We start from the raw sequence: 15,446 nt of genomic DNA on the forward strand, positions 1-15,446 counted from the left end.
ATTCATTGTATTAACTCACTTTTTCCAGTTCAATCAACTTAAAATTTTAAGGCAACCCAGGTTACTTACTTTTTTAAGTTAAACCAACAATATTTTTTTACAGTGTAGTAATCAAAACATTTTTTCTTTTTGTCAAATCAACTTAAATAATTTATTTAGTTCAGATAGCATATAATTTTGAGTTTTTGGTGGTTAAATTAATATCCTTCATTGTATTAACTCACTTTTTCCAGTTCAATTAACTTAAAATTTTAAGGCAACCCATGTTACTTACTTTTTTAAGTTAAACCAACAATATTTTTTACAGTGTAGTAATCACAACATTTTTTCGTTTTGTCAAATCAACTTAAATAATTTATTTAGTTCAATTTATTACCATATAATTTTGAGTTTTTGATGGTTAAATTAATCTCATTCATCAATATTGTTTTACAGTGAGTATACGACGACCGACCAAATTCTCTAACTCTTAACCCCATCAGCAGCAGCCCTTTAAAATCATCCTTGCCACATTCACTCAGTGTTCGGTGGATTAAGACCGTTTTGGATCAGCTCATTTCCTCAGAGAGGAGTCTAGCACTATTATAATGAATAGTCAGCTTATTTGCATTCATTGCACAAGAAAGGCACTGACAGTCATAAATGACTGTCTCTGTAAAGTGAGTCATAAACTTTAGCATTTTTAAAATAATGTATAAAGTTAGACCTTTATGTAGACAATAGAAGTTACTTGCCTATATGGAAAAGGTTTGCTAAAACATCCGTGATTCTTATATATTCCAACAGAATATTGTTAGGGACATATATGCTACAAAATCCACATATATAAATTGCATAATATTAATATATTTTTTAATCATAAATGTCATATACTGTATGTCCTAAAGCCATAGATTTTCCTGATGTAAAAACATAGGAACATAATGCTAATTTAATATTCATGTCCAGCATATATCTTAAAGTATAAGTTCAGTTTCAAACTCACCCTGATGTCATCCAAGATATCCATGTATCACTTACATTTTTTACACACAATGGACTTCAATGGCAACCAACTATTCAAATGTTCAAAGAAGTTTCAAATGTTGATATATATATATATATGTGTATATATATATATATATATATATATTAGCTTGTGTCTTAGACCTTCATATTGTTTTGGTTTGTCAGACTGTAACTTGTATCCTACTAAATGAAAATTTTGTCTTTTGTTTTCTCAAGTTTATCAAAGATGATCTGAAGCTTATGAATTAATTTCCTCATTTCAACCATGAGTTTCCCAGAACTTTGATGTCATCTCTCCATCTATTTGTTCAGGTATGGCTGTTGTTTCTGCAAGTTTGTTCGTGTCATTGAGCACACTGCTATATTTTTACAAACTAAGAACATGTGAAACACAAGACTAAACCTGCTATAATCTGCTGTTACTGATGCAAGTGTATAGTTTCAGACATCTGCACAGTCAATTCAGTCAGTTTCTGCAGGTCTTTCATCTTTTCAGCCATAGGGGTGATTTTATCCTGAAATTCCTCCAGTTCAGCTTCAACATCTTGTGTTAATTGTGTCATCTGCAGCTTTTTTCTCATGTTGCTTGATGATTCAGAGCTCCTATGACAGTAACAGCAGTGGTAAACTAAACTAAACTAGTCAATGTACATCTTGAAACATAATTTTCATGTGTTGTTCTCCCAGCTGTTATTTTGTTCTTCCTCTTTTGGGGCGGGACTCGGGGAGAAAGAAGAAGAAGAAGGACGGAGCATTGAGTTTGTTGGTATTCATTTTATTTTTATCGATTTAGACCTTGTTTGTCTTTTATTTATGTTACGAGAGTTTAAAACGAAATATAATATGTTAGTTCCGCATATTAAGTATAATTTAGTTTCTATCGTCGCGGCTCCGTTTCCACTCGTGGACTTCAAGCTCGAGCTTCTGTTTCCTTGTTCTTTAGGACGCAAAATACAGAAGATCTTCGATCAACACTGCAACTGCAACCAGTCTAGTGAAACGGGTTACTACAGTTTGTACTAACTGTGTATTTGAGATTTAATTTGCGAATATTAAGTAGGCTAATAACGCACCGAAAACCTGACCAAAACGAAACCGAAACCAAGTTGCCTAGGCGACACACTGATAGCGGCTAAATATATTTTTTATATTTTTTTATTACTCAAAATGAGCCCGTTGTAGAGAAAACTTAAAGGCTACATTTCACTAATTAGCCTGTCTTTTGTAGCCTATAATAGGTTTAAGTATCGTTAAATTATCAGTGAAAACAAGTGCATCATTTTTATTCATGTTTTACATTAATAGATCTCTGGGGTGATAAATATTTCTGGTCAGTAGAGAAAGGTTCATCCACTATTACCTTAGCTACACACAACACAGCAGGGGCGTAGCCAGTATTGGGCCCAGTAGCCTATTGTTAGCTACTTACTGGTACATTTTTAGTTTATTTTTATTATTCAAATGTATTTAAGAAAATATATTAATATAGACCTGATTTATTGTTGACTCCTGTGTGTGTTTAATTAATTTCCCAAATAAAATGGAAAATGGGATGCGGCCGCACAGCTTACATTGGTTAACTTTTCTGCGGCTGTACAGCCAATAGAGTGAATGGAGTTTTTTCGCTCTTTTTTCTATATTGTTAGGATTGTACTATATAACCATAACCAGCACCTAAACGAGGATTTTAATAATGAACAATCTTTGAAATCATATACCCTAGTTTTAAAAGTCATATATAAGTGTAGGCTATATAAGCAAGTTGAGAAATAACCATGTCTATAAAGCTTTTTTGATGGACTTTTGAACATTGAAGATGGTGTTGAAATGCACATTTCAGTTGTAGATCGTGTGATTGTGAATCTATTTGAGTTGATCATTAATCCGTATTTGTCTCATGCTGAATTGTCACCCTTCTCTTTGTAGGTTTTAAAGAGTCTGACAGCACATCTCTGATTACCAAGAGACAGTCAAAATGAGTGACTCTGACTCCAGTGTCAGTGATGACATCATGGAGCATCATGCAGTGCCATGTGAGTCAGTAAATTACACATTATTAATTTTTGAGCCATGTTTTGCCAAGGAAGATCTTTTAATCTTGGCATGAACCACACTTAAAGGATTAGTGTACTGACAATTATATAATGTTGAGAATTCAAACCGATATGTAACATGTTTTGAAAATGTTTATTTTTGCAATTCCTGCAGCCTCCAACATTTCTGAAATAAAAATTAGATTTTTCATCTAATATCTATAAACCCTAAATATGGGAATATACTGCAAAATATAATGTGCTGTATTGCATAATACATTTACATAAATGGGAAACTAGTGATGTTTCAATATACTGCAATATTGACCTGGCTGTATATTAATACATATACAATATCTATAAATGAAGACAAAAATAGCATTGCATGTAAATTTCACAAAGTTAGTGGAAAGTGGATTTTACCAATAGGCTACACTCTAAAAAATGCTGGGTTGTTTTAACCCAATTTTGGGTCAAATATGGACAAACCCAAAATTCTGGGTTAAAAATGTTATGTAAAAATTTAACCCAACGGCTGGGTTAGTCCATATTTGACCCAAAGTTGGGTTAAAACAACCCAGCATTTTTTAGAGTGTACCGGTATTTAAGTTTGATAACTGTTTTTTTTTAATTATTATTATTATTATTATTAATATTTTTATGGATACTGTGATAAAAAAAAAAAACAAACAAAGCACTCCAAGTAAAACAGTGCTGAACTGAAATGTGCTAAATGAAATAAGTATATAAATATGAATATATTCTAAAGGACGAACTCTACAGCGAATGATTTAAACATTAAAATATTACAGGTCAAATGTGTGTTTCTTTAGCTATAACTAGGGGGATGGAGCCCCGACTGTTTTTATTACCATGCATTGTACGCACCATCACTGAGTTTTAATGTGCATTAAAATATTCTTTATTACAATTTATCTCTCGACTCTCGCATCTACAGCGTACATTAATATACGCGTTGTCATTCACAACAACCGACAAGAACCGCCCACTCAGGGTTGCGTTTCCCGAAAGCATCGTTAGCCAACTATGGTCGCAAGCTCCGTCGTTACCGATAGAGTTTGATGGAAATTGCGACCAACTTGCGACCAGTTGGCAAACGACGCTTTCCCTGGGGTGCGTTTCCCGTACAACGACGTAGTTCGCTGATTCACTACCATAGTTCGATGCATCGTTGGAAAAATCAACTAGCTAGTCATGACTGTTTCCCGAAACCCACTGTCGCAAAGTATCGTTCAACCACGTTGGTTTCGCACGTGGTGGAGTAATAACTACTTTTAATGAAACTGTTTGAGATCCAATTAACGCTAGATTTGTTTTATATAAATTACAGACATGTCATCTGAGGACTATTTCTAATTGTTCTCAGTTTTGCTTTATTACCAGACTCAATATTTGGCTCGTTCTTACATAGTAGAGCTCGTTCACACATGCGCACTCTTCAAACACGGTACTTCAAATCTTTTGACAAACTAAAAGACGTAAATTACATTTGTATGTATTCTAAATAAAATGCACCGGTTGTACTGAATGTCACTTATTTTGCTCAAGATAAGGATTTATTACGTCCAAATGTCATGAAATATAGAAACGATGCCTCTAACCACAGGTTAAACCACACAACTTTGCGATGCTGTTTCCGAATGTTCGTTGGAACGATGGTTTCGGGAAAACACCGACTCGTTAAACTATGCTGATAACGACTGAACTTGCGACCATAGTTGGCTAACGATGCTTTCAACGAGTCGGTGTTTCCCGAAACCATCGTTCCAACGAACATTTGCAAACAGCATCGCAAAGTTGTGTGGTTTGAACGACATGTGGTTAGAGGCATCGTTTCTATAATGCATCATATTTGGACGTAATAAATCCTTATCTTGAGCAAAATAAGCAAGCTGACATTCAGTACAACCGGTGCCTTTTATTTAGAATACATACAAATGTAATTTACGTTTTTTTAGTTTGTCAAAAAATAGACTTTAAATAGTACAGATTTTGAAGAGTGCGCATGTGCGAACGTGCTCTACTATGTAAGAACGAGCCAAATATTGAGTCTGGGAATAAAGCGAAATAACTGAGAACAATTAGAAATAGTCCTCAGATGACATGTCTGTAATTTATATAAAACAAATCTAGCGTTAATTGGATCTCAAACAGTTTCATTAAAAGTAGTTATTATTCCACCTCGTGCGAAACCAACGTGGTTGAACGATACTTTCCGACAGTGGGTTTCGAGAAAAAGTCGTAGCTCAAATATACAACAGTTGAGTATATAAATCATAACAAGCATTATAAAATAGTTGAAAAATAAAAACGTACAGATTAAACTGATTCAACCCTGATAGCACACATACAATCACAGAGAGGTCTATTTGACGTGTGTGTTTACATCTGGAAGACGTATTTTTTAGAGAGTTTGCTCATCTGCAAAACGTCTATACACTATAAAAAAATATTGTTGGTTTAACTTAAAAAAGTAAGTAACCTGGTTGAGTTAAAATTTAAAGTGTATTGAACTGGAAAAAGTGAGTTAATACAATGCAGGAGATTGATTTAATCATCAGAAACTCAAAATAATAAGTTATCTCAACTAAATAAATTATTTAAGTTGATTTGACAAAAGAAAAAATGTTGTGATAACAAATCTTGAAAATATTTTTTTACAGTGTAGGACGTTTCCTGTCAGATGTCAAATAGACGTTTAGAAGATGTCTTTAAGATGTAATATGTTAAACTGACATCTATCAGATGTTAACAGCAGATGAAGTGATCTTTAACAGACATCTTGTGCTATCTGGGAGTTGCTGAAATAAGTGAGTGTTGTAGTACACAAAACTAATCACGTCAGCTTCATATTAAACTTTGCCGGCTAATAAATGCATAAAAGTGGATATAAACTGATGCAAGTAGATCGTAACAATCGCGAAATAAAACATTTGGGTCAGGTCTTCGTGTGTTTTTGTCACATTGTTTTGGCAAAACCGATGAATCGGTTCGAGATCTAATATTATTGCATATTTTCAACTATACTGTTAATAAACCATATATTGATCATTCATGGGGAAATATATTTTCTTTCCGTAAGGGTATGTGCCTGTGTTAGAGTATGATCAGATATTTCTGTCAGCAACTTACCTTCTCATCTATCCAATGATGTTCTAATACTCGTGGTATGAAAGATCGGTACTTACATGTCTTGAGTTCGCAGATGCTGTCCATCCTTCCCACCACCACCACCAGAATGGTTTCTCCCACTCCATCTCCTCCACTCCCACCACGATGGTCCATGTCCATCCCTCACAGTCGGCCTTCAGCCAGAGTCCGGACCCTCGGATTGCGAGCTTCGGACGGGGCCGAAGACAAGGCAAGTTTTGTTTTGTAATTTATATCATAATATTACGGAGGCCTATTGCATTCACTTGAAGAAAAAAAAATCTACTCTGTTTTTCTGAATTAATGAGTTAATTTTTCATGAGAAAAAAAATGTTTGCTCTGTTTTTCTGAATTAATGAGTTAATTTTTCATGAGAAAATGAGTTTTTCTCTGTTTTTCTGAATTAATGAGTTAATTTTTCATGAGAAAAAAAATTTTTGCTCTGTTTTTCTGAATTAATGAGTTAATTTTTCATGAGAAAAGGAGTTTTTCTCTGTTTTTCTGAATTAATGAGTTAATTTTTCGTGAGAAAAAAAGTTTTTGCTCTGTTTTTTTCTGAATTAACTCGTTAATTCAGAAAAACAGAGCAAAAAAAAAAATTCCATGAAAAATTAACTCATTAAAATGTATTTTAGTGTACTTTTTTTTCACCTGGGCTCCCAAGACCCGAAATGAATGGGTCAATTAAGAAAGAAATCGAGTGTGTACTGTTGTTGTAGTCGGTCTCCTGAAACCGGGTTGGGAAACACTACAATAAAGTGTAAAGCTGATGTTCATTCTGATCTGATATTATTTTTTATATAAAATGTATATAATTAAATTTATTTAAATTATATAATTGTATATTTATATTATTTTCAGATCCGATGTCCGACACAACAACTCTTCAACAAATTGGTGGAGAAGGTGGTAATGCATTCTCATTTACTGGTGAAAGCAACGGTGCCAGTTTAGAGAAGATCGGAGTTAGGTGAAGACTCTCAAGGTCTGGCTTACAGATGGGAGAGTCAAAGAATTTGGTGGACTAGGTCCCGACTTTGATAGACAAGGACCTTATATAGAGTTCATGTTCCAGCCTGGTGAGCGCTTCACCTCACTGTCCCTGTGGGGGAACGCAGAAGAAACACGTCTTGGAGCCATCAAATTCACGACCAATCAGGGGAGAGAGTTCTTCGCAAAGAACAGCCCGGATTTAATAAGAGAATACTCCATTGATGTCGGCTCTGGGTTTTGTTTGGGAGTTGTAGGAAGATCTGGTTGGGAAATTGACAAGTTCGGGTTCATGTTCCTCAAAGAAGTTGAATCAGCCGTTCTGACCGATGTCAACTATCCCACTCTTCTGATACCAAAGGTGGCGGTAGAAGAAATCAAATCCCTCACTTTCAGGAACGACTCCTCCGCCACACAAAAACAAAAAGTTGAAACCTCAAAGAAAGTGGTCAAAACATCTTCATGGTCAATAAGTGATAGCCTCACATCAATGTTTATTATGGACGTGAAGGCTGGGATTCCAGCGGTTGCTGAAGTTTCTTCATTATTCAGTGTCAGCGTTGGATCAGAAAGCACTTATAGTCAGGAGCACACAGATGAGAGAACCGAAACTCTGACTACCGATTTAGAGGTCCCACCAGGGAAGATGGTGAATGTCTCCATCATCATTGGCAGAGCCACTTTTGACATACCGTACACCGGCACAGTGAAGATGACCTGCAAGAACGGCGGTGTGTTACAGTATGGGACCAAGGGCACATACAAAGGAGTCACTTACACTGATATCAAAGTGGAGACTAAAGAATCTCCTTTGTGATGTCAAGCCAGATTGCACTTGTGATGCACACAATCATGTATCATGTATTTTTGGGGTGGTGTTTGGGTGTTATGGGGAAATATATATTCAATATTTGTTGTCTTCTAATAACCTTATATAATAGCAATACACTAATATTCATATAGCTGCATACTTTGTCTAATCACTTTAAAATAATCTCTAGATACTGATTCTGTAATAGTGAATTGACAATGACATTTCATATTTTTATTTTATTTTTTAATTAAATAAACCCTGTGTTGAGCATTGTTCCCTCTACATATTTTTACAACTTTTCTCTATTAGGTGAACATTTCAGCAACATGAGCAACGGGCTTTATACCAGACCTGAAAAGTGACAAAAAGTGGTTAAATCATATAGTTGTAACTTTAATGTGCTATTTCTGTTTGATTCGACTCTTAATGTAACTTAGTGATATTATTTGAAAACAAGCAATACATGTTCTCCAGTTGTTGTTCTTCTTAAATCTCATGCAGAACTGTTCAATTCTAAATATTAATTATATATAGTATAGTCTTCTATATTTAATTGTAATTTACTTGGGCGTTCAGGGGAACTATTCAACTATACATTCAACATGTCTTTATATATGACGTTAAAGGATGAGAACGGGCTGGTCTTTAACACAGTTTGTTATGGTGTGTTCACACATGGCATGTTTGGTTGATTAAAACAAACCCTAGTGCGATTGCTCTGTTAGTGTGGTTCATTTAACTGCCATAACCCTGGTGTAAACCAAACAAGTGGACCGAGAATGCTGAAAAGATGGGTCTTGGTCCACTTCCAAACGTTCTCTAGGGCAGTTCGACTGAAATATGAACTCAACATGGACCAAAAGCACGTAAACCAACCAAAAATGGGACATAATGTCACATGATGTGACCCTTAGAAGAACAGAATTCTCAAGCATGCCTTTATTTTTCTCATCATAATGTTTTCCATCTCAGTACAGGCAGATCTTGTGTGACGCTGTTTTAACTCCTTCAGCTTCACACACTTAAAAACTCTTCACGAGTTCTCAGCTGGTTGAAATACCATCATATGATAGATAGATTGATGGCAAAAATTACATTTTATTTAAATTATAAAGTTCTCTCAGTTATTTTTTAGTTACTAGAACTCTTGTGTGAGTGAACTATACCAACTATGTTTTTGTCAGTAGGCTACAACATACTATTCCTAATTCACTTTACTTGTTTTTTTTTTTTTTTTTAAAGACAATCGGTTCATTCATTCATTCATTCAACTTTATTTGTCCCCAGGGGGAAATTTGAAGGCACATTACAGTAGCTTACATAAGCACATTGCACAACCAACACTACACAGCACATATCATTAAAAAACTAAAACCTGAAGAAATCATTAACTCCTATTAAAGTTCAAGTTCATAAGCTGGACGGCCCTCGGGATGAAGGTTACTTTCCTCCTCTGTGTCCGACAAAGCGGACAACGGAGTCTGCTTCCCAAGGGTAGCCATTCAAACTCCGAAAACAGAATGTGAGAGGGGTCATTAATAATCCTACGTGCCACCTTTACAGTCTGTTGGTCGCATAAGGCAGTAAGAGTACGAACAGGCTGGTCAATGATCTTTGAACAGACCTTAACCACGCTCGACAGACGGTTCCTGTTTAGGAGAGTGATGGAATGAAACCAGCTAATAAATGAAAAAGTTATTACATTTTCAATGAAAGAATAAGAAAATGTCTTAAGAATAACTTTGTTAACCCCGAATGACTTCAACTTCCTAAGTAGATATTGTCTCTGTTGACACTTTTTAAGGATTTCCTCTGTATTGGTGGAAAACCTAGGCAGGTTATCGAAGGGGAGAGGGACGGCTCTGTAGGCATCCGGAACTGACCCATAGCATTTGTCCAGTGTTCTCCCTGAACGGGTAGCGCAGTTGACATACTGAAAGATTCCTTTAATTGATTTATCTAAAAAACAGTTATTAAAATCACCCATGATAAACTTAGGGGCATCCGGAGATATCAGCTCTAGTCTGTCGAGCGTATTTTTGATGTAATCTATAGCAATGGATGCATTTGCCCTGGGGTGAATGTAGACCAGAATAAAAAACAGTTGTGGAAATTCCCTAGGAAGATAAAAGGGACGTAGGGAGACAGCCAAGAGTTCAATGTCAGGATTACACAGTTCTTCTCTGACAACAACTGTTTTGCACCAACGTGGATTAATGTAAAGGCAGACGCCACCACCATGGTGCTTACCAGTCAGTTCATTATCACGGTCCAGCCTCACAGGCGACCCGAAGCCATCTATGTACATACTGTCACTGTTGTCACTTCCAGTTAGCCACGTTTCAGTGAAAGCAAGAATGGAGGCAGTCCGGTATTCATACATGTGATAAACGTTAGCTTGCAATTCATCAATCTTGTTACGCAACGAGCGCACATTAGCAAGAATCACTGAGGGAAGCGCACGGTACTTATTTCCTCCTCGCCTCAGTTTTGCTTTAATTCCACCCTTCTTCTTCCTCCCCCGTCTTGTTACCTTCCTTCTGTTGTTATGCAGAATGTCAGTCCCGTCGGTTGGGAGTTTACGTTGTAGTTCCTCAGGCAACTTGTCGATACCTTGGTGGAAGTGAATTTGCAACTGCAGTAAAAAATCCCTGGAATAAGTAATCCGTCGAGTGTCCGGAGGGGTATATCCATAAGATGCAGTAAGCAGATAATCCAAAACGAAAAATAAGAGCATAAAAGTCCATAGTGTCCATGTAGGATCCATGCTTAGCAGCAGTGAGCACAAACTGACTTAACTGATTTAATTAGCGTCGGCTTGTTGTTTCCAGTATATGAGGGGGTGGCAACACCCTCACAAACACGCCACAAAAATACTAAGCTAGAACTATACTGAGTCGATCGATACCCAAAATAAAACACTCAAAAACACACGTTACGGGAGACAAACATTCAAGCTACTGTCAGCACCGACCGGTCGACCGCACGAGCAGTGACCCGGAAGATCAGCTCTACCTACCCAGACAGCAAACTGACATTGAATCAACGTGGAAACGACGTCTCTCATGACATTGAAACAACGTTGATTTGCTCATCGAATTAACGTTGAACCAACGTCAGACGCGGCAATCTTCAAGGCTAAATGAAATCGAAAATTGGTTTACTTTCATAACGTTGAAACAACGCGTTGATTTCAAGTTCATTTTCCGTTAGTTTTGAAAGAATGACGCGTCTGACGTTGGTTCAACGTTAATTCGATGAGCAAAACAATGTCAGATCAACGTTGTTTCGATGTCATATTTCCACGTTGATTCAATGTCAGTTTGCTATCTGGGTAGGTTTGCATGCTTTTTTAAGTAATTCTAACTAATTAGATTTTACAGTGCTGAAGAAGCAAGAGTCTGGAAATGCGTCACATGTCACATCAAATCTTCGATTAATTTGTCCAAACAGGATGCATTTATTGTTCTGATTGTTTGAAAATGTGATCAAAACTTTTATTTTCTCAAAAATAAAAATCATTTGGAATGGGTCAGACATAATTCTGACTTATTATGTTTTTTTTAAGTGAATTTTGTTTTTTATAAATTGTATTTCATTTTAATCAATGGTTTTAATCAACAAATTGACTGGATTGATTTCAACATTTGCAGACAAGGATTTCTTTAGTTCACACAACAAAACAATAAGTATATGCAACAGTGACTTTACTAGGATTTCTTTAGTTCACACAACAGAAAATACAACTTGCATTTTTTGAGTGCAAACCCTGTACCTTCTGTTAGGAAGGTAATTAATTAACAGTTAAGGACCCAGAACCAGATATGAAGAATGAAGACCCGGAGTCAGAATTATAAAAATTAAAGAAAAGTTTATTGAACATAGTTATCAGTTTCATCAGCAGAAGTCAGCTTCAAGACTCACTCAGGAGTTCGTAGGCCGCCCCCTTACAGTTACAACAATCACAGCAGTTATACTGTTTCCAAGGTCTAAGCTACGTCATTGCTTACAGGTTGAATGATTCTCATTGGCTAAGAAATAGATAAACACAGTAATTTTCCACACATATACAGATAGACGAAACATATCTCCATCGATGAGGCACGTCGAGACCTTCCAGGTCACAGATTTGGGTTGCTGGCGCCAGTGTGTCCAGAACAACAACTCATTCAATCTCCAATAATGGCAGTGGTTCCTTAACCTGCAACTAAGAAGACTAACACTAAACCTTAGTCTAACTGGAGTAAGACTTCAACAAAGAAACGGTGCCTTAAACTGTTGGCTTCAATGACCCCTTTGTGTTTTAACACTCAAACATAAACCAAAATCCCTATTTCCCTATTATTTCACTGTTACCGCATTCACATAGGACACTAGCAAATAGGAGCTCCCATCAAGGCTGAAGAGAGTCTGAGCGTCTTATTATCAGTTAAGTGTACCAAAACATAATGGTAAAACATTCACTTGTTTGGGAGAAAAACAGATAACATTTGCTCCTCAGAAAGCAAATATAACAGAAAGAATACAGTTTAATACAACAATTAAAGTTCAATATATCAATGTTCAATATAGCTTGACCATCGGTACAGAGAAGTATCAAATGTGTTGGACATATGTGTTCACGACGCCTTTAGGATCCATAAACCTTCCTCCTGAGACCAGAGAAAGAGACAAATGGCCTTGTGCACCTAAAAGAAGCTGGTGACTTGTGCATGTACATCAGCATGCATTTAACTATATGATTTCACAAGCAAAAGCACAAAGAATACATTTATGTCAATAAATGATTAAGTAACAATGAATATACTTAAGTATTGATTTTATAAAAGAAATACATAATCATTCAAAAGGATATTATGATATATATATATGCTGAAGAGGCAAGGGATTTTGACCACCCCTTCACTTCTCTTAAAACAATGAAAATATAGTTGGTAACACAATCTGATCTGTAGCATTTTTCGACAGAAAACCTGATGCTAATGATGACAGTTGTCATCAGGGAATAACAGACCTCCGAATGTTGCGACTAACCAATCAGAATCAGGTTTTCCAGAGAGCCATTTAATGAACTTTAATACAGTCAGTCTGTGTTCCTTCACACGGTTGTTTCATGTTTTAAATGTTTTATGTCGGTTGTTTCAACTAAATCTCATGTAAACATCAGTGATGAACTGGACTAAATCCAAACATGAATCTCTACTGTTTTGCAAATGTAGTTGCAGAAAAAAAAATCATTGTGATACAATAATAATTTAAAAAAGTATTTGAAGAGTTCAGATGCAAAAGCCTCTAAATGCTAGCCTGGCATGCCAGACCTACATCAAGATGTTAGGTCTGGGAACTCTTCATTGACAGGGCTCAATCCGAGGGGTGGGATAAATGGTTGTCTTTCAAATTATCGCTACACGCAATTGGATAGCGCTAAAGCCAATCAGAGCAACGAAGAAGGTGACGTACTAAGCGCAGCAATTTGATATATTAAACTTTTACCGCATCCAGTCCAGTTGTCAACATTGAACATTGAAAATAAGGGAGAATTCCCGGAATCCATCCCCAAAATAAGGGATTTTTTTATTTTTTACACAACCCACAAACTTTAAAAATAAAACACTAGTAATCATTAAAAGTCAAAAGAGTTTATAACTAGCCTACATATGCGTGAGAGAGAAAGAGACAGTATGTGTGTGTTTGTGTGTGTATGAGAGAGAAAGAGACAGTGTGTCATTAAAAAAATAATATCATAGAGAATGTTTAAATACTAATATCAGCTTACGAGGGAAACGGAGGCGGAGTAGTGGTGCTTCGGGGTGGTGGAGATGATTCGGGAGAGGTCCGTGCACCTATACCGATCAGAGCGCGCGCTGACACGGAGTAAAGCCTTTATACTCGACGCCACAGCACGAGTGGGCAAAAATGACAAGTTGATAGTTTCGCCACAGCTTTTTTGTAACAGCGCGCGCGGTGCCGGCCGCATCCGAGGATGAACGACTTCAAACCGAATATGTCCGAGCTTGCTCTGACCGGCTCAACTCTGTCGTCATTATGTTAAGCCCGCCCGCCGACTCTATACACGATGTGTGTAGGAAAGTCTATCCCTTTAATTGCACTTTCATGTTTCAGCACTAGAGGGCACGTCTTTCACTCTACTGATAACGTCCCCTTTAAGATCATGCACTTCATACACCGCACGCGCTGGGTCATGATGAGCATGTAAATTTCAAAGCTGTGTGCGTTCGTGCAGAAAAGTGAGTTTATTTCTTATTTCCTGTAGAAATGTGCACGATAATAATGTTGTTTATATTATCATAATGGTATATTAATCTTGCAAGTTGTATGTGCACAAGTTAATGTTATTCGATACTCTGTCAGAAATGTTATTCGATGTCGGAAAGCTAACGTGCTAGTTCCTCAGACAGTGTTATAATGTGTTGTCATATTAACATTTAAAATGTTAATCTGTTGCCATTTTACAGTTATTTGACATGCTACACTATTATAATTGTGGAATTGCTTGTAAATTGTTGATTGTTGATCTTCTGTTCAGTATGAAAATATCTGTAGCAGTTTAACAATGACTGTAATATAATTTTTTCTAATTTGTACTATTATCCTTTGTTTCAGACCACACACACACACACATATACAAACATCCATGTACATGTTATTTATGTGCCCAGCATATTAAAGTTTTGGATGTAACTCTCCGAGCCCTTACTCTCTAACCGGAGTCACCAGTCTTTAAGGCCTATCCGAACAATCCAGAGTTCCATCTCTACAAATGGTCCTTCGAGCCGGATGATAGCAACCTTGAAGACAACATGCAGCCCGAGCCGGAGGTCACAAAATCGATTGTGCGTCCTCGTACTCAGCGGGAGAGACATCCACCAGCCTACTTAGATGATTTTGATGTTGGGTATCAACCAAGCCAAATTCCAGATTTTAGTGCGGATGCCAGTAGGATAATGCCAGCGGCTGCCATTCCAGCTGCACAGTCAGAGCATGTGACTGCGTCTAGTAGGCCATCTTCAGCACGTTCATTTCCTTGTTCACGTCACAGCCAATCAAGAACAAAGACTAGCAGAAGCTCTGGATCCAGCCGAAACACAGCTTCACAACTGACTGATCTACAGACAGCTATTGTAGAGGAGAAATTGAAGAGCATGGAGCTTGCAGAGATGCAGAGACAGATGGTGGAGGAGAGCAAAGCTGAAGAGCAGTGTGAGTTCCTGGATCAACAAGCACGGTATGCGCTATATGAGAGAGAAGAATTACTCAGAGAACAGCAAAGAAGAAGTCGGCAGTTGGATGAAGAGGCTCGTGCAGCGCACAAGACCAAGGAACTGATCACCAAGCAGCTGGAAAGACAACGCCGAATTAAGCAGAAGGAGATGGAGCTGGAGAAAGCACGTCTCATTGCATCACTTCTT

At 36.9% G+C, this 15,446-nt stretch overlaps 1 protein-coding gene across 1 annotated transcript; it reads left to right on the top strand.

Annotated features, from left to right (window-relative positions):
* The first annotated feature begins 1,622 nt into the window (after nt 1-1,622).
* Nucleotides 1,623-8,555, top strand: LOC120485499 (aerolysin-like protein). Its single transcript, XM_039681298.2, is given in 5 exon segments — nt 1,623-1,774; nt 2,935-3,041; nt 6,268-6,423; nt 7,074-7,178; nt 7,181-8,555. Coding segments are annotated over 4 exon segments (1,158 nt in total). The 5' UTR covers nt 1,623-1,774; nt 2,935-2,983; the 3' UTR covers nt 8,020-8,555.
* Nucleotides 8,556-15,446: the final 6,891 nt, after the last annotated feature.

This window comes from Pimephales promelas, chromosome 1, assembly GCF_988280905.1.
Source record: "Pimephales promelas chromosome 1, fPimPro1.hap1.1, whole genome shotgun sequence".
NCBI classification, from domain to species: domain Eukaryota; kingdom Metazoa; phylum Chordata; class Actinopteri; order Cypriniformes; family Leuciscidae; genus Pimephales; species Pimephales promelas.